The sequence below is a fragment of the Lathamus discolor genome, chromosome 1 (assembly GCF_037157495.1).
Source record: "Lathamus discolor isolate bLatDis1 chromosome 1, bLatDis1.hap1, whole genome shotgun sequence".
NCBI lineage: Eukaryota > Metazoa > Chordata > Aves > Psittaciformes > Psittacidae > Lathamus > Lathamus discolor.
Window position 1 is genome coordinate 136878199 of NC_088884.1, and position 23494 is coordinate 136901692.

The 23494-nt window shown below is 43.5% G+C and overlaps 1 protein-coding gene across 5 annotated transcripts in view; it reads left to right on the top strand.

Annotated features, from left to right (window-relative positions):
- The window catches only part of LNX1 (ligand of numb-protein X 1), a 91192-nt gene that overhangs the window by 12660 nt on the left and 55038 nt on the right, over positions 1-23494 (top strand). For 2 of the 5 annotated variants that reach the window (XM_065697254.1, XM_065697262.1), the window contains exon 1: positions 15473-15748. In XM_065697254.1, the coding sequence (XP_065553326.1) occupies positions 15657-15748 (92 nt within the window). In that variant the 5' untranslated portion in view covers positions 15473-15656. The other 3 variants (XM_065697250.1, XM_065697242.1, XM_065697271.1) reach the window with 3 other exon arrangements.

Here is a 23494-nt window from a genome sequence, read left to right on the forward strand (position 1 = left end):
TGGATGTAATTCTACTCTATTGTTTGCTTGTCTTTTCCCTTGTGTTTAGCTTTCCATGCCTACAGCTATGTGGTATAGATACTGTTGAAATACTGGTGTTAAAAATGCGGGTGATGCTGTTGATTTATTTACGGTTCTCCTTCAAAGCTGTTTTTTGTTTGTAGCGCCTTGTACTATATTTAACAACATCAGTTTACACAGGATTTTGCAAGTAGAACTTAGTGCTGGAAAATATCTTGTAACATAGTTTTGGGTTTTCATAATTTCAGCCTGAGGAGTCATGCTACTGCTATTGAAGAGAATATTGTAGTTTAGATCCAGTCAAAAAGAGTGTGAGGCACTGAAATAGCTATGACTTGTATAAGGAATTTCAAAGAATTGAAAAATTCCCTTGCCTGCCAGCATGCAGCTGATCACACCAGACTGTGTGGAAGGGTGCAGGAAGCAGGACGGTTTGAGCACGTAATTCCTAACTGGTTTCTCATCAAGGGATTAAGTGGCACACAATTGGTCTCCACACCCACAGAACCAGCTCTGGAAGCAGATATTAATTCAGCCACAGACATAACTATCTTTCCCAGGCTGGTGTCTCTCGCGTGTCCTGGCTGACAAAACCTTAGTAAGCCTCTTTGTTGTAAAGAGAATGTTACAAGGCCGTCACCAACACGTGCATGTTAAATGTTAATTAGCAATGGACTTTATCGGGGAGTTCCCACAAAGCCCTAGTTAAAGCAGTGGTGAATCAAGTCCAGTGAGTAGTACCGTACTCAGGGATGTTGTTTCCCAGCACTGAGTAGACAAGGGCAGACCCAGGCTCTAGAGGATGTGTTTTGGTAGCTGAGGGCTTGGTCACTGTAATAAACAAAACTTATTTGCTGAGACATTTATTGGACAGGGATCTTAGTCACTATCTTGTTGCAAAAAGATGCCCTGGAAAGGAAACTATTGTGCCGCCTTAGCTAGAAAGCTGCTTCCTTTCCTGCTCAAATACTTTGTGTTTCCCCAGTCCTTTCCATTTGGAAGGCAATTATAAGCTCTAACTCGTAACTGGCTCCCAAATAAGCAATAGGGACTATTGGCAGATATAAATGGGCATTACTTCATAAGAGAAATAACTGAGTGAAAAACATACTATTGGTATGCTGGTATAAGTAACCAGCATAGTAACCAGCATTAGCACCAGAAAACTAATAGTCAGACCACAGTAGCTGGGCTGCTGGGTTCAGCTGCTTCAGTGTACTATGTATTTCCCTCTGTGAATTTTCCTTAAATGTGAAAATCAACACTCGGCACTGCAAAACATCTTTAAGCTCATCCAAACTTCCTTCCCTCGCTCCCTGAAATTTCTATGTCCAGCTGCATATTTTCTGTATGCCTGTTATTTAGGAGGCTGTCTCTGGGCTGTATTGCTCTCCTAAGTTGCTGAAATGTACTTGCTGACTACCCTACCTGGGTTTGTGCTTTTCTTTTTCCAGGTTCCTGAATGGGATTGAGCCTCTGTAGCTCTCTCGCTGGGACAGGGTGGCAGGGAATGATTTCTGGTTGTGTTATTTGAAAGAGCAGAGTGTCTCTATTTCGTGCAGTTCTTCGATAGGGGTGGATTTTTTTTCTGGTTAGAATTTGTTCATTCAGTCATGCTTTGTGGAAGCAAGTGGCAGGAGGAGGAAACAGCAAGATACAGACAATTTGTAGGCTGCAGTCCTAAAAGTCAAGAGTTTGTGAGAACATTCCTCCAGATCAGGTCTGAGAGTATCTCTATGGCCACATTGCTGCACAAGGACTCTTGTAAAGAATGCTAGGCATCAGTATTATAGGAGCCTGGCCTTGCGGTGTGCAAGCAGCCTGCTGCCTGGTCCCCTGCTCACCTAACCATGCTGCAAGCTGCTCCTAAAAAAGGTCCCCACAGGGTGTTGTGAGAACTCATTAAGCAGTTTGTCAAGAGATTCCTGGATCAGAGGAGCAGTTGTAAAGGCACAGCGTAATTAAAGCACGGCTTACTTTATTATGTGTTATTAGCAGGGTTATCCATCACATGTTAGGCACTTTGTAATTATTAAATGTTATATCATGGTCACATGTGAGAAGATGCTGCGTGGTCTGAGGGTGGCAGGCGCTATGGCTGTGGGAGGTGTAAGGTGTAAGGCTTCAACTTCCTTTGAGGGAGAAGTTCTCCATGGTGCATTTGCCTCTGCCTTTTCATTCCCTCTTCAGCAGCTCTTACCTCCTGTGATACTGGCAAAGAGACAGCATCATCTGCCTGCCCCGCTGACCTGCTTGGGGCCCTGGGAGAGGATTGCAAAGAGATTAAGACATACTGTGCAGTTATATTAAGTTAAGATTTTCACTTTCCCATGCATTTCACTCTGCCTATTGCATTATTTTCAAGTTAAGTAGGGCAGGCCCACATGGAGGACACATGGTCTGCATGAATGGTTATTTGTGCAGATGGTGTAGCTCTTGCAGTGGTTTTGTGTTGTATTTGTATGGAGCAAACGTCTAACAGGGAATGTACAGGTGCTCTCGGGTTGTGTTTGCACTGGCTGAGCCACTTGTACATCATGAAGCTGCGAGTGAGCTGGGCAGGTTGTTCTTCACCCTTGCCAACATAAACGACATCCTGCAAAACCACAATGGAGTTTGTCCCACACGGAAAGATAAAAACTACCTTAAAGCATTTTAGAAGGTGCTGAGGGTGGGGTTTGCTTATAAATGTTCTTGGTCCACAGGTCAGGAAGTCAGCAGCATTATCTATTTGCTGTCTGAAAACACAAAATCTTCAGAGTGCTATACAAAACATTTTAATCAGGACAAGCAAGTCTTCTCTGAGACTAAATTGGTACCACTGGCAAGCTGGGTGCTACCATCCAGCTGTGCCTTCCATTTACCCAGAGCATGGTCAACCCCTTTTCTGTGCTCCTCCATACCTCCCAGCCCCTTACCCTTTCATATTGGCAGCAGCTTGCATTCACACTGAGCGTCATTTTTTTCCCCTGATGGACCAGTATAACAGGGAGTTTTGCTGTGCTCCTTAAGCTAGGCCAGTTCAGAGAGCAGCTAAACAATGCATAGTGGAGGAAAGGCAGTGTCTTGCTTTTCTCAAGGAGGCTGGGTACATTTGGCCTTGGGAACATAGTAAAAAGTGTATTCACTCATTAGGAAGCCAGAAAGCAAGGGGCATGCCTTGAGACCTTTTTGTTCAGGTAGGTACCTCTGTTGACAGTATGGGTCTGGTCTGCTGTGTATCATAAGGCATGGAAGTTACAAGTGGGGAAGGGAAGGAGAAATGGCTTTCGATTCAGTGGGCAGAAGAAATAGTGAACACTATTTCCCCGTGGCTTTGTCTAATATAGTGTAGTTCCAAAATCAGTTTTTCTTGAGGGCCAGTTATGCATAGTTTCTTTTTCCTGCCTGTCTTTGCTGATACCCAGTATGATTTGGGTTCACTCTGCTGCCTTGTGTTTTGTGGGAACACTAATTTTTTTCCTACCCAGTCATCTATTCTCATGGTAATTGTAATAATTTCATGAATATGGAGGCTTCTGCCTTTCTGGCAGAATGGCCTGAAAATGAAAAATGCATCCGAAAGGTAGGAAGCAAAAGAGCAAGGATGAACAAAGAGAATCACAGGGAGAGAGAATAAGTGCAGAAGTGCCCTCCTTCTTTAGGAAACAGGCTAGAAGCAGTGTTGTGGAGTTAATATCTGGAACCAAATTTGTGCTGAAGGTGCAGAGTTACTTTATTTCAAATTAATTTTGTTCCAAGTTTTGCACTCTGTAGCAGCAAGGCTTCTGTGTATCCTTTCACTATTGCAATGTACCCAGTGCAGGTCCATATTGCCTGGGGTTTAGGTTGTCTAGATTGATGAGCACCCGGCTGGAGCACCCGATAGCTCTGTGGTGGTCTGCAGGCCTGCATTTCCTTGCTCTGAAACACAAGAGGAGCATGGGCAGGTACATGTCCCCCATCATCGAGTCACACAAGATGCAGCTGGAGCAAGGCCCAGGGATGCACTCCCTCATGCTGTTCCCATGGCCTGTTGTACCTATTCCTGGCTACGAGCACACAGTTGTCCAGCCACACAAACACAGTACTGTCATTTGGTCAAGTGGCTGAAACAAGCTTGTGGTATTTGTGAGGCTGCCAGTCTTGCCACAGTTGGACAGAGCAATCAGCCAAATCAGAGTGGTAATGCACCTTTTGTTACATCACTAGCCATGCAATTTTATAATTTAACATGTGAAATGCCGATGGCATTTATTATGTCAATTAGGATGAGCACATGTTTAGGAAGCCCTTTGGGAGTCAATCATAATTGCTCACATAGCCTTGCTTTGGCCACATGATCGACTTCCTTTGAGCAGTAGACCCTGTGCCTGCCCATTATGCTACAACTTGTCTTTGCACTGGGAGTCTGAGCCTGTGGTTCTGGCATAAGCTGTTGGTCCAAGCCTGGGTTTACTGGGCTTTGAAAAAAGCAAGAAAGAGAAATTATTACCTCCACCAACATAGTACTTGACAACTAGAGACATGCCAGCAACAAGCCTTCTCAGAGGTACTGCCTTCTGCTAAGGTGAGTTCATTCATAGGATGTGTTTCTTGTGGCGTGGGTAGGTTAACCTGTGGATACATACAGTCTTATTCAAATCTCTTCTTCACTCGAATCTGGTCCAGCTGTTCCTAATGTTCTCAAATTACTTCTGGGCTGAGTGTTTTCATTCTACCATGCCGAGTAAAGTTTTGTATCCACGAAATCATCAGAAAGAGCAATTCAGGTTTGTGTGGGCGTGCGAGAGGGAGACAGGCGGGGAAGCAGAATACATTTCCATACATTCCTAGCAGATATTTCAGATACATAATTCCACAACAAAAAAACTTTTTCCAGCATTGGTTTTTTCTGTAAGTTCCAGCGTGAGCCACAGAGAAAAATGTTGGGTTTTCTCCCAGATAATCTGGTTCTGGTTTTTGAAGTTGTGTGTGCAGGCACAGTGTGACATTTCTGTTAGGTTTCACAGCCTGAGCTACAACTCAAAAAGTTGAGGTTATTCACCTACTGTACTGTTAGATTTTTCTATTCCGTTGGAAATGCCTTTCATTACTAAAGCCTCTGCAAAGGGCTTTGATTGTTAGAAGCTTTTTGACTAATAATAAGTTTGGAAAATCCAGCTGTCTTAAAGCTGGGGCCAGGCAGAGGAGAGGTTTTGGAGCTCCTGTTTGTTGTCTCAGGGACATTCTGTACTCATGTGGTGATATTTTAAATACAATCATTTTCTTCAAAGACCTAGTTCTGACAGTCTTTCCTATAAGCTTAAAAGTCAAGCTGAATTCTTAACTGCTAAAGCTGTACCTCTGGGATCATGAACTCTTCTATAGCTACTTACTGACTTTTTACTTGGAGGTATGCATTTCACCTCTGCCCGTAGCAAATCTCAACTGGAGATGTCAAGGGGGTTGGAACTAGATGACCTTAAGGTCCTTTCCAACCCAAAACTTTCTATGATTACACTTCAGGCAGAAAGAAAATGTGACTTTTCTATAGGTAGAACAGAATCAAAAGTAATGGGAAAGGAGAAAATAAAAGAAAGATATACATAGGAGGAATGCTGGTCCTAAGGCATCATTATAAGGTTTTAGGTACCTTAGTGTCTTATAACCTTCCTTTGAACAAAGTTTCAAATCTAGGCAGGCTGTCTCACCCCTTTGGCCTTTAGTACAGCTATGCCGAGGTTGATACAAATTATTATATGATATTTTTGAGCCAGATCTTTGGAAAATCTTTTTGGATATAAAATACTGTATAATATGTAGTATTGGAGTATGGGTCACTCTACAATGTTTTCCACAACTGTTTCGCATTCTGAAACAAGCAGGCTGCCCAGTGGACTCCAAAATAAGTGCTACCTTGAACAGTAAAGTCAGTATAATCTATACAGATCTTCATCTGAAGAGAAACAGGGGTACAAAACACAGTAATGGGAAAGCTGGGAGGCCTGCTACCAGGTAAGACAGTTTGATGAGAGATAATAAATTAATACAGTGTTAAAATTACCTAATGGCAAATAGCTTTGTATAAACATTCAACCTGATGCCTCCGAATATGAAATAGGTGGGGTAATATTGCAACCTGGATTCTCACAGGAATAGTAAGAGCTATAGTTTCCTGAGTATCATCTCGACTAAACCTGCATAACCTGAGGGTTTTGTGCTTTTGCTTGAGGGTGAAGGAGGACCTTTGCTCCCTCCTAGTTTTGGCCCACTCTTCTCCGCAGTGTGGGTGAGCCACTAGATGGGGACAATGCCCACATCTCCTGGCCTGCCTACATCTAGCCACTGGCAGCTGGGCTGAGGCTTCATTAAAGAGTTAATCTTGTGACTGAAAGGTGCCAAGTCTTCTAGCAATTTTATGTGGATATTTACTAACATGAACAACATGATGGCAGCCTCTGGGCTCTCGGCAAAATAAGCTGAGTAGCAAGAAAGATGTTGGTTGTAGCATGCTCACAGCTAGAGTAGAAGGAAGGTTGGGTAAAAGCATCTCTGTAAGAATAATGAGCTTCTAACTTGGCAGCTGGCAATGCTGCTGTGGTGGAGCAGTTTCCTTACCTGCCTGCAAACCAGCCCCTTTGGCTGTACAGTGCCATGGTGAACTGCATAAAAGGATGGCTCTGACTCATCAAGAGATGTACTTCTGTAGGTGATAACAGCCCATGCAGAAGCTGGAGGAAGAATGCAACATGACTTTATCACAGATATAGGATTTGTTATGCGCATGTTTAAAATCCCTAAATAAAACAGGAGCATTAATCAAATGTGTTACTTACACAGAGAAAACCAAACCAACTAATACCTGGTGGTCTTACTGTACTGTTTAGAATCCATTTTCCCTTCACATACTGACCGCCCTTTTTCTTGACTGAGGACTTTGTTATCTCCAAAACATGCCACTTCAGAGTTACTGGAGCTAAATTCCTCTACCTGTTTTGCAGCTCATATACCCCACTCCTCTGTTTTCCAGTGATGCTCATTCACTGCCTTGTCTTCACCACCTGGGATGTGAGCTAGTTGCAGCCCTTCCAAGGTTCATGTCACTGTTTCTCTGGCTTTTAAGCATCTATTTTCTCCTTCCTGTGTTAGCTGCTTCCTCACGGTCTTTCATTACTCTCATTACTTAATTCTTTCTCTTTTAGCCTTCATTACTCATTTTTTGCTACCTGAAGTTTCTTTCATTTTGTGCTGTGCTGCTTCCAAGTGCAGCCTCCTGAAGCGGGTTAATGTTTGAAAGTGTGTCTGGGTGGAGGCACTGGCGCTTTACTACTTTGCTCAGTGAGACCTTTTCTTGACATACTGCTGCCAGCGTAACTGCCATGGTAAGTCAGGACTTAAGCTTAAGGATGGTTAAATACTTAATTGGGATGGGATGGGATGGCTGTGTAAGGAGATGAAAGGCATTTTCTCTACCTTCTCTTTGTATTTCCTGCCAATGCTTTTTGTCTGGGTTTGTTTTGTTGGGCTCTTAAATGCTTATGGTGGCTGTAAATTCCAGAGCAGTGAAAACCTGTGAGGTACAAACTCCTTCAAATTGGTGCAGTCTGTTGGGTAACTTTTTTAAGAATATGGCCATGATACTGGCTTTCACTGTGTCACAGCCCTGGAGGTTATTTCATGCCCTGGTGTGACCATTTTCATTCCAGCTTTCGCTGCTGAAAGCTTGGCAATATGGATATCCAGGATGACAGTGTTCTTCTTTCATTTGCAGCATATTCCTATGCTTCAGGTCTCTGCCTTGGACTAGAGCTTGATTTACTGTAGTGTCACAATATTGAAATTCTTAAAAATCACTGTTTAATTTTATTTATTTAAGCCAAGCTGTGCTAGGCACTGTACAATAATGCTAAATCTGGGACCTGAGATATCTGACTTCCTGCACAGCAGCAAAGCAGCAAAGTTGGTGCCAACTTCTTGGGAATGGCACCACCACCACCTCTAAAAGCTCCTCCTACCCATCATCCATGCAGCCACCAGTCTCTGTCAGTATGAATCTCACTGTAAGCCAGCATGAGATTGCCAAGGAGACATCCTCTCCCTGCTGTGGTTGCCAGTGGTTTTGACAGTGGTTGAAAATAGATGTAGGATTCCTCCCTTATCTTTCTCCTCCAAGCACAGGCCTTGAAGAAGAGAAATTCAACTTGGAAATAATTGCATTTTTTTCATTTATCTGTGGTTTACCATCTACCTGTACAGGGTTCCTTGCTCAAAATGCATTTTATTCATAGCTAATAGAACAAGTAGAAATACACACCAGTCATCAACAGGTCAAGTTTAAATCCCTCTTTCCCTCTCTTCCACATTGTTCAAGAGGAACTGAGGCTTTATGGTTCCTAAAAGGACATGCAATTAATTATGTAGCTTGTTGTGACAGCGCATAAATGTTATAAATACAAATTACTGCAAACATTACAAACAGTGTCTGACTCAGACCAAATCTGTGTGACATCTCCATAGCATGCCCTTTGGTGCTATGCGTGTCCTTTGGTGGTATAATCACCTCCCCAAACCAGACATTGATCATTTCATTGCTTGATATGTCCAGCAATATAAGAAGCTTTGTTGTGGGTGAACATAGGCCATATTAACCAGAAGAGGCTGATTTTATTTCCTCCCTCCCCCCAGAATTTCTATTAATATATAGTATAAATTTTCTAAATAGGAGAGGTCATAGGACTTGAATTAAGGCCTCCTAAAAATTCAGTGCCTGTTACTAATTAACATGGATGGCTTTGTTTCCCAGCACTGTAGCAAGTATTTGTAATTCATGTAAACATTATAAAATCCAGGTACAGTTCCTTGCACCTGATTTTTTCACTAGCAGTGCATTATTAGCAACCTGGTTTCATTTGCACATGTGGGAGTGGAGGAGCAGTGCATTCATGGTTAGAGCACGAGGCTAGGAGGGGACCGTTAGGATGCCTGTGCTCCTCTTCTGTAGGCTGCTCCTGCCTCAAAGCAGGGCTTTGGGTCCATCTTTCAGCAGGTTTTCTGATGGGAGCCATGTGTTTGGTCTCCTGCCAGCAAGAAGCAAGAGTTTCTGTCCTCAAGAACATCCATGAGGCAACAAAAGATTTGGGTTAGCCATATTCTGGTGCACGGAGATAGCACCTTTGTGGGTCTAACTGTGTGTGCTGGTACAAGAGGACGTGGCAGGAAAGTGAAGAAACAGCATGAAACCCAGCCTGCTCCCCTGGTTGTCTTGGGTGCAAGGCATTTCAAGAAATGTAAAAAAGAACGAAGTTCATAAAGCAATGCTATTTTTGTCACGCTTTATTGATTCCTAATTCATTCTATGCCTATTTTTAAAGCCACGATCCCACAAATTCCCAAGCTGCATATTGCCATTCTCATAAGCAGCTCTGTTGACTTTGGATGGGTTCCCTCCATGAGTGACGGATGTGGAGATCAGCTGAACACTCTCCCTCTCATTCTGCAAAACACAGCTACTGGTAGATCAAACACCAGCTCACGGCCACTCAACTTCATCAAGAAGTTGACCAAGACCTACCTATCAGGAGTCGCTTATGGTGCCCAACAGTCCCCACCTCAGCCTCATTCATGATCATCTTTTCTCTTGTTTCAATTTGCTATTCACCTTAGTAGAACCAAATAATATTGGTTTTAACTCCTACATTAAGATAGCAGATAGAGCCGTTTCCTGCACTCCAGGAAGATGTTCATTTCACAAAGAGCTGTTCATAAAGCCCTGGTGACTATTTTTGCAAAAGGAAACATTTGCTGCACTACGGAGTATTTTAAATATTTGCGAGAGTTCTAATAGGTGACGATTTTAATTCAGAAGAAGCTAGTGCTAATCAGGAGACAGAGCTTATGCAGAACTTAGTCTTGCAAGCAGAAATGTTATTATACAGCCACTTAGCATAATTGCCACATAAGAATAGGATCTAGCAAAGCATTAAAGTGAATGTTTGACATTTAAGCATCTGGTTAGAGTTAGTGGGGCTATCATTTTACCTTTATGCCAGAAAATCCCTGCAATGTTCAAGTTTAATTTCTCAAGTTTAGAGCCCATGAGCTTTGCATAAAAGTAAGGGCATATTTTATATGAAAATGCGCTCTGTCATAGCCAGATTTTTTTGTATTCTTTCCCTCATTTGCCCTCAGATGTGGGTGTCTGAGGCTGGCACATTGTCTCAGCAAATTAAGTCAAGCTGGAAGTAAGAGTAGAGTGTTGCGGCAGAGCAGCAAATAAGATTTACATTTTCAAGCGAGAGTAGTAATTAGGCCATTGCATATTTTATACCTTCAAGTTTATTTTCAAAGTGATATATCAAAATAAGCATCGATGTAATGAGATGTAAGTGCTCCAATGAGCAGTCAGGGTTCATCAAATAAAAACTACAAATTACTCTTCAGGTTTGCTGCTACCCACAGAGTTTACAACTTTAAAATACCAGGAGGCGGGTGCTCTGGCCAGAGCTAATTAGGCCTGTAGTTAGAGACACTCTGGGTTTCTGCAACACAAATTATGAACAGAATAAACCCAATTTTGAGTGATACAGTATTTGGCATCATGCTGTGGATTTCACTTCAGCACATGGGGTATTTGATGCTTTGGGAAGTAAAATGAAGTTTTGAACTGGTTGTGCAGGTGCAGATGGTTATAGCTACGTGAGTCAAGGCATCCAGAGCGGTGCCATGGAGGGGATAAGGAGACAAGCTTGGAATGCAGGGTCCCAGGTGCATTGCTGCTGTGGAATGAGGGTGATCTAGAGGGTGTCAAGACTAAATCCTCACGATCCAACCTGTCCTCCCTCTGGATGAGTGTCTGTATGCTTGTGTGTGTTAGGTGAAGTTGCTGCTTTTCCTTGCTGTGCTGAGCAGGCACTTTGTGCAGTACCCATTGCTCTTACCTACGTTTCTGTAATCTCTCAATGTTTGCCTACGCATGATTCTGCTTTTCCAGCAGAAGTAATGTGACCACAAAATCAGCTGACTGGAACTGCAATTACATGCTAATTCAAGTTTTTCAGCCATTAAATGCCTGTATTATGTCTCCCTATTTTGATGGCTTTCTTTACAATGAGAGTAATTGTGTAAATTGAGCTAGATAGGAGAAAATAAGTCACTGGAGTCGATTTCTTTTTTTCTGCCTGCTTCTTTGCTCCACCCTACCATTCCAAAAAAGCAACCTTTCCTTAATACCTGCTAAAGTAATTCATGTCCAAATGCATATTGTAAGTACAGTAAGAGAAAACAACCCAGAACAACAATCCTTTGGCTTTCTTCCCACAGATCTGATGGCACACAAGCCTTGCTGTGACTCCTACAAATAGAAAACAGGTCGGGTACTCCAGTCTGCCCTCTTTTGAATTGCATCAATTCCACTTACGAGCCAGAAAGAAGAAATGGAGGATAGCTCCCCACCACTCTGTGTCACCTGCGGCCAAGCACATTTACCAGAAGAAAACCACTTGTACAGCTACACCGAAGTAGTAGATGATGATCTGATATGCCACATTTGCCTGCAACCTTTGCTTCAGCCGTTAGACACACTCTGTGGGCATACCTTCTGCACAGCCTGCCTTACAAACTTCCTTGTGGAAAAAGACTTCTGCCCCATGGACCGCAAACTTGTGGTTCTCCAGACGTGCAGGAAGGCCAGCATACTAGTGAATAACCTCCTGGACAAGCTAATGGTTAGCTGCCCTTTCACAGAACACTGCTCAGAGGTCATGCAGCGCGGTCACCTCCAACAGCATTTCCAAACCCAGTAAGTTGCTGTCGATAGATGCATTTCTTTTTTCACTATTTTTATTAAGCAGAGAAAAAAAAAATCATCAATTAATGCTGATTAAAATATGCAGTTAATGTAAACAAAGATTTGTTGATTGCACTCCCAATGAATGCCTACAATAGCACTAATTTAGAGTATAATTTAGTCCATTTATATGATGACATCTCACTCTGTTTTTAGAATCAAATGCATTCAAGGTACTTCATGCTATTGTTAGCAGTTCTGGGCAGATACCTTGTGGTTAGCCACATAATGGAAGTGTGTCTTTAGTCATCTGAAAAGATCTGAGAGTTTGGGGAAGCTGAGCTATTATAAATATTTTAATAGCACATTAAGGGTTTTATAATTGCCCTTTCTTCAGTCCTTTTTTGAATCACAAATGACCTATATGAGAAGTAGAGCAGAAAATGTTCTGGTTTGGTATTGGTCTTCAGAGCTGCATGCTCCTTTATTCCAGGTGAGCACCGTACCGTGGGGCTCACAGAGGGAACTGGTGTGGCAGAGCACTCTGGTTGGGCTCACCCTCCAGCCTCACTTCTGCTGGTGGCCAGGACAACCTCCCTCCTGCCCCTGGGAGACCTCTCCAGGGAGCGGTTTGGTTCCTCAGCAAGGATAGAACTGACGGTGAATAATCCTCTGTTGACAGCATAAAACCATGTGCTGCTGCTTTTGTCTTGCATCTTCTGCCTTTTGGAAGGAAAGCAGAACACCAAAGAGATATATTCAGGGCTGTGATTTCTGATGGCAGGCAAATGCTTTGGTATAGTCCAGTATCAGCACCTTGGATTTGAGAAGAGGCGAGGTCTAAGAGATGCCCTTTCCTTGTGGCCTGTATCTGATGTCCAGTGAAATGACTTCCCCTGTGGTTTGCAGGTGTGAGTTATGTTTCTAGGTGTGTGCTTCTGCCTGTGCATTGCAGAGGAAGACCTGGGTAACTGGTGCACGGCTCCAGGTTGCTGCGGGAGGCACATTCCTGCACAGACGTGGTAATGCTGAGAGTCAGAGCATCCCTTGTGAGCTGGAGCACAGAAGTGTGCTCACATGGCTGCAGGCTTCATGGTTTCGAAGCCTGTAACTGGAAATGGCTCTGCAGCCTGCCAATCAAACATGTCCCCATTTGAAATGGAGACCTCTTCTTCTGAAGCACCTGGATTCTCATGAGGAATTTATTCACTGAATATATTCACTGAAGTTGTGGTTTAACCAACCAAAAAATGTGACCATTTTATGTTACTAAAACTGAAAAAAAACCCTAACCAAAATCAAAACAAAACTCCAAACCTCAAAACATTATGAACAGGGTTCTTGACCCTTTGCAAAGGTCAGAAGCCCACTTCCCACAGGTTAGGGGCTTTGGTTATGGATTTGGATGCCCTTGGCCCTCCCAGTTCTGGACTTGGCTTTCCCTGCTGAGGATGCTGCTGGCTCATGGCATGTAGGAGGTGGTGGAGGTAGCCTCCAGTTCAGGCCAGTGCTGCTCTGCCAGGTTAACTATCTGCTGCTAAGGGGAAAATATAACAAAGTTACTTAGAATCTTCTGCCTTTGGTGTCAGTACTTCTCTGACAGGTTTCAAATATTAATTTCAGTGGTAATGTAGGTAAAGGGACTGACAGTCTGCTGTGAGCTGTTATCACTGAGATTGTTTCTCTACAGATTCCAACCATAAAATCTTGAGCCCCTAAAGCAAATACCCTTTCTCTTTGCTATACATACAGATGACTTTAATGTATTTTAGATCCTCTTTTTTGTCTTAATTTTTTTTGAGATAATGGTGCTGTGGCCATAAAACTAGCAAGTTAAAAAAAATAACAACAAAACAAACAAACCCCACAAAACAACCCACACAATAAATAGGCAAATGGTAATATTGTATTTTACATGGAAGCCATACACCTAGCACAATTCCTGATTTCCTAGCGTCAGCTTTCCTGGGTGGACACGTGCAAGTCACTCCAGCGTCTTGGTTTCTCCTCCTTAAAGCAGCAGTAAAGATACCCTTCGCCCACCTATCTTGTAGAATTGCAGCGTTGTAAACCATGATTTGGTCCTGTAAAAGCCTGACAAGTTTTATTCCAGTGCTTATTACTGCATGTCTGTGCCATGGATTTTCCCCTTGGGATCTCCTGTGCTTCTGGTTCAGGGGATCCTATCCCTGGCTTGTCCCACAGGCTCTTGCAGTCCCTTCTGCCTGGTGTCAGCCTCCCCCCACCAAGTCCTAGGTTTGCAAGCCCAGGGAGCAGGAGACTGGAGAGACAAAGCAGTGGTCTTCCTTCCCATCTAGACCTAAAGCCTCAAAGCTAGTGCAGTATGAGGCAGTGCTACACAAGCTGGGTGGCTTCTTTGCCATGCATTGACATGGATTTTCCTTCCATAGGATGGTTTGGAGGGCTGAGTTACCTTAAGGCCAAAGGACAGAGGCATGAGAGTAGGAAATCATGGGTAACCTTTTCTGTTGGAGGTTTCAGCTTTCCAGGAGGTGGATAGCACAGCCTCACTGGCATTCCCACCAGAGCGAATAATTAGGAGGAAACTTTGAGTGACCACTAAAGGGGTACTTCTGCAACCTTGTGCATGCAGAAATTGTGTAGTACCTTTATCTTTTTTAAGCACAACAGTAATTATCACTGAAGGCATCTTATGCCTCTGCCTAATTTAATTCTCAGAAATGCAGAATCCTCTCTTTCTATCTCACTTCCAGGGCAGGGCAGGGCAGGAGAAGGACATTGTGCTCTGGTATGCTCATGCACATGCTACTGAGCTGTTCTCTCTAATTCCAATGAATCAATAGAGAGGAGAGAAATATATGACTTTGTTAATAAAAAGAATAAAATAATAATGATAAAGAACCCACTGCCTGCAGTGAGAACAGCTCCGAGCCCATCTGAAATCTCAACAGAACGTGATCTGTGTTCTCAGTTAATAAATTAGAGTAGACTCCGCGAGAATCGCCAGGGCAGTCAGCCGTCTTTGCATTTCTTGCACGATTCAGGCTCAGACCGATCCTGGTTCACAGAGAGAAAATGAAAGTTTGCCCTGATCAGAGATGAGGTCACTGATGGGACAAGGTGAGTTTGCTGGTTTATGCTTTGTAATCCATGCGAGAACTTTACATTTTATAAATGCTGGTTACCATGGAGTAGTCCATTGAAAACATCCTTATTTAAAATGTTTGCCCTTGCATCCTTCAAAAAGAAAAAAAAAAATCGACAAAAATAAACCCTCTCAGAAGAGACATGTCCTTGGATTATTACATGATTTATGTTTGCACAGAAATATCTGACTGGATTTGGGGAATTCAGGCTGAGATGCAAACAGCCAGCAGTTGGCTGTGATCTTTCGCAGTGTTTTACTTTAAAAAGGTGTGGTCTTCTGATATCGCCTGCTTCTAAACTCCACGGGGGGCATTTTTTCCCCCCTTGTCAGACAGCTACACCCTTGCGTGATGCAGTTTAGCTCGTAACCCATCTGCTTGTGGGCAGTGATGTAAACGTACCAGCTGCCTCTGAAGAACCACTCTGAATCCTGCAGGAGGCAGGTCTCTTCCCCGAGCATCGCTCTCCTCTGCAGCATAAGTCACTGTCTCGCCAACCACGCTGTGCTGTCCCTAAACCCTCACATCTACCCATCTGAGAGTCAGATCGAGTAATCCTCTTACAGGTCAATGATTTTTGCAGTGTAGCTTCGTTTAAGGGATTTAAGCTCGATTCCTAATGTGCTACCATTGCGTTGAAATGGAAAGGCTTGCTTAGAAGGGGCTTGGCTGGCACAAAAGCTTCACGTTGTGTGTCCCACCAGCACAGAAAGACAGTGGGAAGGAGGAATCCTAGCAGCAGTGCCAGCCCTGCACTGAAAATGAAGGCTCTCCTGTTACTGGTCCTACCTTGGCTAAGTCCTGCAAACTACATAGACAATGTGGGCAACCTGCACTTCTTGTACTCTGAGCTGTGAGTACGCACAGTCGCGCCGGTGTCGTGCTCTCTGTCTGTCTGTCTCACCTGAGAGGTGGGAAGGGGCTCGCCACAAGCTGTTTGGGGGGTCTGTCTGTCTGCCTGTGTGTCTGTGCCTATGTGTACGTGTGAAGAAAATCCTGCAACGTCTTGCCAACAGCTTCACACCGTGCTGTGAACTAGCTGCTTCCCATCCAGAGGGCTAATAATAGCAGTACGTCCTCATTGCTTTCTGCTTTGGAAGCAGCACTCAGACATACCGAGTGAAGCTGCCTTTTTCCTTACCAACTTGCTTTTCTGTGCTGACATTTTAAGTGCTTGTTGGGTTTGTTTGCTGGTTTGGGATTTTTTTTTTTTTTTTTTTTGTCATTTCTGAATCTGTGTTTTTTCTTTATTTTACACAAATAGCTTTGCAGGGGACCTGGGCATAGAGAAGGGCATCAGGATAGACACCCCCAGTAGAGCAGTCGCTGTGTGTACATGCATAATGTTCTCTGTGTAAAGCTGCATGCCTGTAGCAAAACGCTAAGAAGCCTTTCACCAGAAATAATTCACTTGAGTCTGGAAAGAAATTTCCCATATTTCTGGTTTTGCCTACAGCAGAATGTTATTTTCTCTGTAATGCAAATTTAAATGTAGCAAGGCATTCATATATCTTCATGTTTAAAAAAACCCCACCTGGATCAACCCCATAGCTGATCTTTCCAACCCGTAAACCAAACAGTCTAGGTTATCATCTGCAAATGATAATAGTTTAATCTGAGCTTGTATGTTATTGTACTAGTTAATAGGGTTTTTATGACTAGAAATAGATGTTTGTTCCAGTGTGTTTTAACTAATTATGTTTTGTTTGTGTTTTAACAAATTGTAAACTCTTGAGATCTTCCTTGAGATAATGGGTGAAAAGGCTAATTCTGCTCAAAGATGAAAAATGACTGTATTGTGCCTACATGTGGGAATGTTTTAGTAACAGTTGTGATTAGTACCAATGAGTCTAATTTCCAAATGATTTTGTCTCTACTGTCAGACAAAAATAGCAGTGCTTTGCAAAAGTCCCCTTTAGAAATTCTTGTGTGATATGTATGGTAACTATTAATAATCTGGTCATGCTGTGTACAAACAGCTCAGGATTTCTGTATGCCGTCAGTGTTTTTAAACATTTAACAAATCTGGTGTTGAGAGTTGAAGCAATGCTTGCGTTTTAATTTACTGGCATTTTGTTAAGGACATTAACTAAAAACCCAAACAAAAAACCCAAACAAGCCCCACACACACTGTTAAGCCAAGCAGGCTACAGGAGCAATCAAGCTCAAAACAGAGCAGATGAACATTTATAATGGAAACAATGGCATCTGGGACATCTATTTTCCAGGAAAACAAACTGATGAGATTAATCAGAGCACAGGCACAGGCACAGCCTACTTGCTTTTCTTGGGGAATTCAGGTTCACTGATTCTCCCGGGGTAAAGGGCTACGATGTACGGTAGCTGTTCATCTCTTATTTATTTAGCCTTCTAACCCACAGAGATGTTAGTCTTGCTGGATGTCGGCAGCTCTTCTTAATGGAGTGGGTGTGGGCTGGGGCTTGAACGTGCATCTTCGGTTGTCAGCAATGGGAGGTGCCCATTCCCTGCCTGGGCCCAGCTCCAGATGCTACCTGGCGTGGGGAGCTGGTGATCAGCACCTCCCACACTGCTCCATCTCTGTCTAGGGCACCAAGAAGCAGGATTTGCTGGGGCTGACATAATTCAAAAGGACATCAGGCAGTCTGAGCTCATTTCAGGAATTTCTCCTCCTTCTCTATGTGTATTTGGTGCCTCTGGCTGCTGCTGGATGCCTCTCAAGGCACTGACATACTAATCTGTGGGACGGGTTCAAGGTCCTTTCTAACAGCAGCAGTTGGAAAGAGAAGAGAAATACAGTTTTCAGTCTTGTTTAATCAGTTTATACAGATGTGATGACCTACAGGTTGCTACTTTGGTTGCTCAGGCACGTGCATGCGGGATGTTTTTAATGTGGTTTTGAGTGGGACAGCATAGGCACCAGTGTCCAGGACAGCCTGGCACATGGGGGCACAGTTTTTATGCCCCAAGCCCCAAAGGGGCAGCTTCATAAATCCTTTCCTTCCCCACAGGCAGCTGAAAAGCCACCACCATGTGTAACATGTCTTATGACTTGCTCCATGGCTCAAAACTAGACTGTAGTAAGCTGAAAACATTTATTATTTTCATTATCACACTATCTTTGGTTGCTGGCCAGTACAAATATTGGCCTCAGTCAGGACTCAATATTTTGTTGGCTGGCAGCCACAAGAGATACCAGCCAAGCAGGAGGGGGCCAGTGGGGCTGCAAGCAGCAAAGGAAGAGCTGGAGGACCATGAAGGATGTGGTTACTATTACTGCTGCTGACACAAAGGGAGGGAAAAGGGCACTGGGATTTGTACTGCCCTCCTGCTCATACAGCCCATCTCTTCCCTTTACTCCAGTCAAACAAAGGTTAAGCTATTTGTCTTGCGTTGGTGGGGTTTGCTTTTGTTCAAGGGCATTTTTTTCCTTCTTGAGTGTGGAACAGGCAGCTTGGGGAATAGGAATTGCTGTATAGCCCAAGGCCCATCTGGAGATGCAGGCTCTGGAATCCAAGAAATAAAGAGGAGATTTTAGGAGAGTCGAAGAGGAGAAAAGAAGCTGCAGAAAGGCTGTGTCACAACTTTGCACTTCAGCTGGATGTCATGAGGGTAGCAAAGAGAGGTGTGTGGATGTGTTGTAGTGTCACTTGATGGGACAGGTGTTGAGTGCTGCTAGTTTTAGTTTTCTATTAGCAGTCTGATAATTGCAGGTATACTCAGCAAGCAAATACATATCTCCTGACACCGTCACCTGCACTAAAGCTACTTCCTTGGCCATTGTCTATTGCCCTTCCCTTGTCCCCAACAAAGATTTCAGCACAGATGCTCTTGCTCTCAGCCAAATCATAAACAGCAGCCTGTGGTAAGCCTGTGGGTGCTCCCTCCTGAGGGGAAGCCCATGGAAACAGCCAGCAGAAGGACAAGAAAAATCTATGAGGTCTCCCTCAAGGAACCAGTGGAGGAGGTGGGATATAACCACACCAGGCCAATGGCTCTCAGCATCAAGGGGGTTTACATGGGGTCTTGGGGAGACCAAAGTCCAGGGTCCCTGCCTTCTCCTTTATATCCCTGTAAAGCTGCTTTGACAGGCATTGGCTGTCCTTCTTTCTTGTCCAAAATATCTTCAGAAAGGAAATACTTGCCTAAGCATTCTTCAGGTATGTTATTCCCTTCTGGTTAAAAACAAGGTGATGAATGGTGTGGCCACTGCAGGAGGCTTTCCTGGGGGTGAGGACCTGGTAGCAGTGCTTGCACCAAGGTATGTCAGTGTCCATTGCTATCCCTCTTCCTTCAAATCAAGACTTGTGCAGTGGGGTATTTCCCAATAAAAACATTTTGTGCACTTTGATCTCAATGAGCCACTTAGAAATAAAATCATGAGGGGAAGAAGGTCTTGAGACTAAGCAGTGAATAACTTCACCTTGTCCCTCAGTCACATGGAAAACGGGAGACGGTTTCCAACCTAATCCCCCTTCTGCGCATGGCTGTGCTGACGGAGCAAGTGCCCAGGGAGGTGCTGGGCATCGTGTGTGCTCAGCACATGTTGAGCAGTGGGGAGCCCATGGCAGCCACACTTGCTGTCACTACTTCCCTCCAAGATTAAACAGCTCCTGACCCTAGTCACTGCTGGTAATCCCCCTCCTAGATCCACCCCACTGATTTGAATTCAGCCTTATATATATATACATATGTATTGCTTGCTACAGTGAAATGCACAACCTACTCCCTTGTGCAAAAATTGCTTCTTTTTTCTTACCTTTCATCAGTCTTACATGAAGCAGTCAAAGAGATCTCACTAAACCAACTGGATCAAGTTTTCCCATGCAACTCTTGTGTGATAACTACTCTCTTAAATTTCATAACAGCACTTTGGGCTGGAATAGCCAGTAAAATTGAGTTTCTCTGTTCATTCAATTTCAAAAGAAGAGACACAAGTGCCAGCTGTCTTCTAGTGTCCTTGGGCATCTTTTCTACAATAAGAACAATTTAGTTCAAGCTATTAGGTGCACCCTCCTGGGCCCCTCCCAGCACTGAGCTTAACTGTGTGGCCAGCTTCAATTTCTGCTCAACTCAGTGGGGAGCCTGATGTCTGGCTTCAAGTCTGTCCTTGCTGCACAGAGGCTGGGGACTGCAGGGCATGCATTATTCGGGACAAAACTGATAAGCCTGGAGTGCCTTTTGGCCTCATGTGTTAGTCTACTGCAAAAGCCATGTGTTGGCCTCCTTACTGTGTGCAAAGCTGGGTGTATGGAAAGCTGTGTTGGAGTTAAGCTGTGAGGTTAATTAAAGCTGAAAGTGTTGAAAAGTAAGGTTTGAATGGAAAGTTTCCTGAATGAAAACATAAAATATAAATGAAATGTTTTGAGTACCTGCATTAAATAGCCAGGACAAAGCACGCTCAGATAAAATGTGAAGGGTCTTTTTCAGTGTACTAGAAAGTCTCTGAGAGAAAGCAGAACTGAGGTGAATTAAAGCAGAAAAGGCAAGGATGCATTAACAGCTGCCTATTAGCTTCACCCCCAAGTTACAGCTTCACAAAGGGGCCAGGATGGGAGCGTGGCAAACTCTGACATCTTGCAGAGAAGCAAGATACAGACTTGTTGGTTCCTGACTTTTCTTGTCTCCAATATCCTCTTTGGGAAAGCTTCTGATCTGGATGTTATCCCATATTGATTCTGAACAGGTACCATGCTGCGGGGGAGCAGTAGGCACTGGGCACTTTCAGGCCCTCTCTTTGTTCCTCCCCAAGCTCTCTGCAAGGGAGCAGGTCCTCCAAGGAGCTAGTTTTCCTTCAGACTTCTGAGAAAATCTCCAGCAACTTCTGCTGTCACTTCCCCAGTCTGTGCCCTCACTGCCTCGGGCCAGACCCCACTCCATCAGCCCTCTTGCTTGCTCTTCCACTCCTGTCCTCTGATTCATACCTCTTCTGGTCCTTAACCTAGTTTATTTCTCTTGTCTCTCATGTTTGACCCTGCCTCTGTCATTCTTCTTCTTTTATATTTCCAGCCTTTTGAACTGCACAGTAGAGCTTGAAATTTTAGTATGAGTATGGTCTGAAAGCCCCCAGGCAGAAGCCCATGTAGGTGAACTGTAAATATACTGTATTTGCACTTAAAAATACAGGAGAGTTGTAAACTTATGCTATCGAGGTGTCTAAATAGATTTTTCTAAATACGTTAGATATTGTATTGAGGGGTGTCTGGTACAGGTTATGCTGCTAGCACAGGAGGTGCAGCATACAGTAGTAATTTCTATTGACCATGACTGTTCTGGATCCTGTCACTCTTTGACCAAGGACTAACTGCACTCTGCCACATATGCAGATCCTGCTTCCTTCCTCCTGCGCATGCATTGAAGTCATCTTTACTCCATTCACACCTACCTACCATATACTTGAGATCTGAATTAGACCTTTCACTCTGCTGGAATGTTTTCTTATGGCTGGAGCTTTCTCACACCTTTGGATAAGGCTGACATTGGCCAGTGTCAATACCAACAAATACACTTTTTTGCCAAAAGCAAAACCCAAGCCAAACAAAAAAGTGAAACCCTGCCAAGCTGGAAAGGCATTACAACAGTTATGGTTGGCAGAAGCGTTTCTTTTCATGAACGAGTTATGTCTCCATTATGTCTGATTTTTGTGTAGGCTGCTCAAAAGCAGCATGCTGACTTGACTCTTAACAGGACCACAGAGGGGGCAAACCTTATCCTACTCAAAAGCGGCTTCACAATGGGCTTTGGGATGAGGACCAGAGAGGGCAAAGCACCAGGGGGCTGGTGGGGTAAGGGGAAGGAGTGAGGTGATGGAAGCTGCAGGACGTCGGTGGTTACTCACATGCAACAGACTCTCGTTTCTCATCAAACATTAAGCCACACAGGCCTTATGCTGCAAGTTTGGCTGACCTCCGTATCTCTCTGACAATTAACCTAGTTTAGCACTGGCACTGGCAGCATGACAAGGATATTTTTCCTTGAGCTATTTCTCTGACAAATCTGGCAGAACTGGGCTGTCCTGCAACGTGAGGATAAACACTGCTCTTGCAGAGCTCTTATGGCTGTCATAGCTTAAATCCCACACTGAATACTGGTTCTGAGACCAGCTGCAGTACAGCTCGTTTTGCTGTAGGGAAGCAGACTAGTAGGTCTGAGGGTTGTCTTGAGTTTTTTAACACTCTTGACCTTTTAGGGGAATCTGCCTTCAAGATCCTCATCTATAGAGCAGCTGGCTGTGTTTCGTGACCTTCCTCCCGAGCAGAGCTGTCATTCGGGAACTAGAACTAATTTTCTGCATTTTGGCATGTGACTGGGTGCCCAAACTGCCCACCCTTGACCATGTAGTGATGATGATGCCAACAGCACAGGACACAAAAACAGGTTTTATAGTAACATTACTGGCAATGTTGGGCTAGTAGCATAGTCTGTGTGACAGTATAGATATGACTGCTTAGGACTTCCTATTTCAAAAGGAGGGTCCAGGCTGGTCCTTTTATGTTGAACTGCTACTGCAGTGGAGGTATCTGTTAGCCAATGACATGTCGTATGTCATGACTAAAACCCCACTGTCACTGAAGGGTTCCTGCCTTGGAGCTGAAATTTACATTGGGATTAAAAATGTGAACATTTTGGTTTTTTAAACATCTTAAAAAGTTGAATTCACCCTAGGCCTCAGTAAAGTTGCAGCTGGTGAAAACTGAATATAGTCAGTGAACCCTTGGGTTCTCTCTAGAACATGTTTTGGCCATCCATATAATTTATTAACTGACAACAGATTCTGAATATAGATTGAAGCAAGTTCGGCAGCAACCCAGTGAAACAGTTGGAGACTGCAACGTGCTGTACAACTTTCACACAAAAAAATGAACTGTGAAGCAACCGTAACTTCCACATATTGTACAGTATGTCCTCCCGGTATGATGGAAAAGAAGATGACTGTAACAGTGGGCAAATCAAGCCATGTTTCTAGGAAGTTTCTGTCTCCTTTCTATTGAATTGCTGCTGGCATCAGCATCCGACTTTATTGACAAAGTCTTGCTCTTCTCAGCAGTGCAGGCAGACAATCAGGGTTGTAACAATCACACATATCTAACTGTATCTGCTCTGGTGTTCGTTCTCTCTTCATTTTATCAAGACACTGATCTGAGTATAATGGATACCTGTGCGAAGAGGAAGTAATCATCTCTGGTGACTCTGCCCTTGCAGGTTGTCTCAGTGTTTGATGCTGTTGTCACACATGGCATGAAGTTAGGTTAAGACAAGATACTTGCAGCTGCTGGAGCCATGCTCATTTTTTATTTGCTCTTCTGCTATTTCACTGCATAAAAATATTGCCTAATAATAATGCCTATTATTATTACCTAAATACTAAATATTATTAATAAATATTATAAAATTAATAATAAAGATAATGTTTCAAGTAATTAATAATAAATCTTATACATAAATAATATAAAGTAAGTTACTAAAATGTCTTTAATGGTATACAGTTCAGCTCCAAAATGAATTCATTAGTGTATTACTTATTTAGAACTTATTTTTCCTCCTCAACTCTCTTGAAATCACATTGGCAGGGAGCAAATGGTTTAGGTCAGCAAGTCATTTCATGTGAGCTTACACTTCT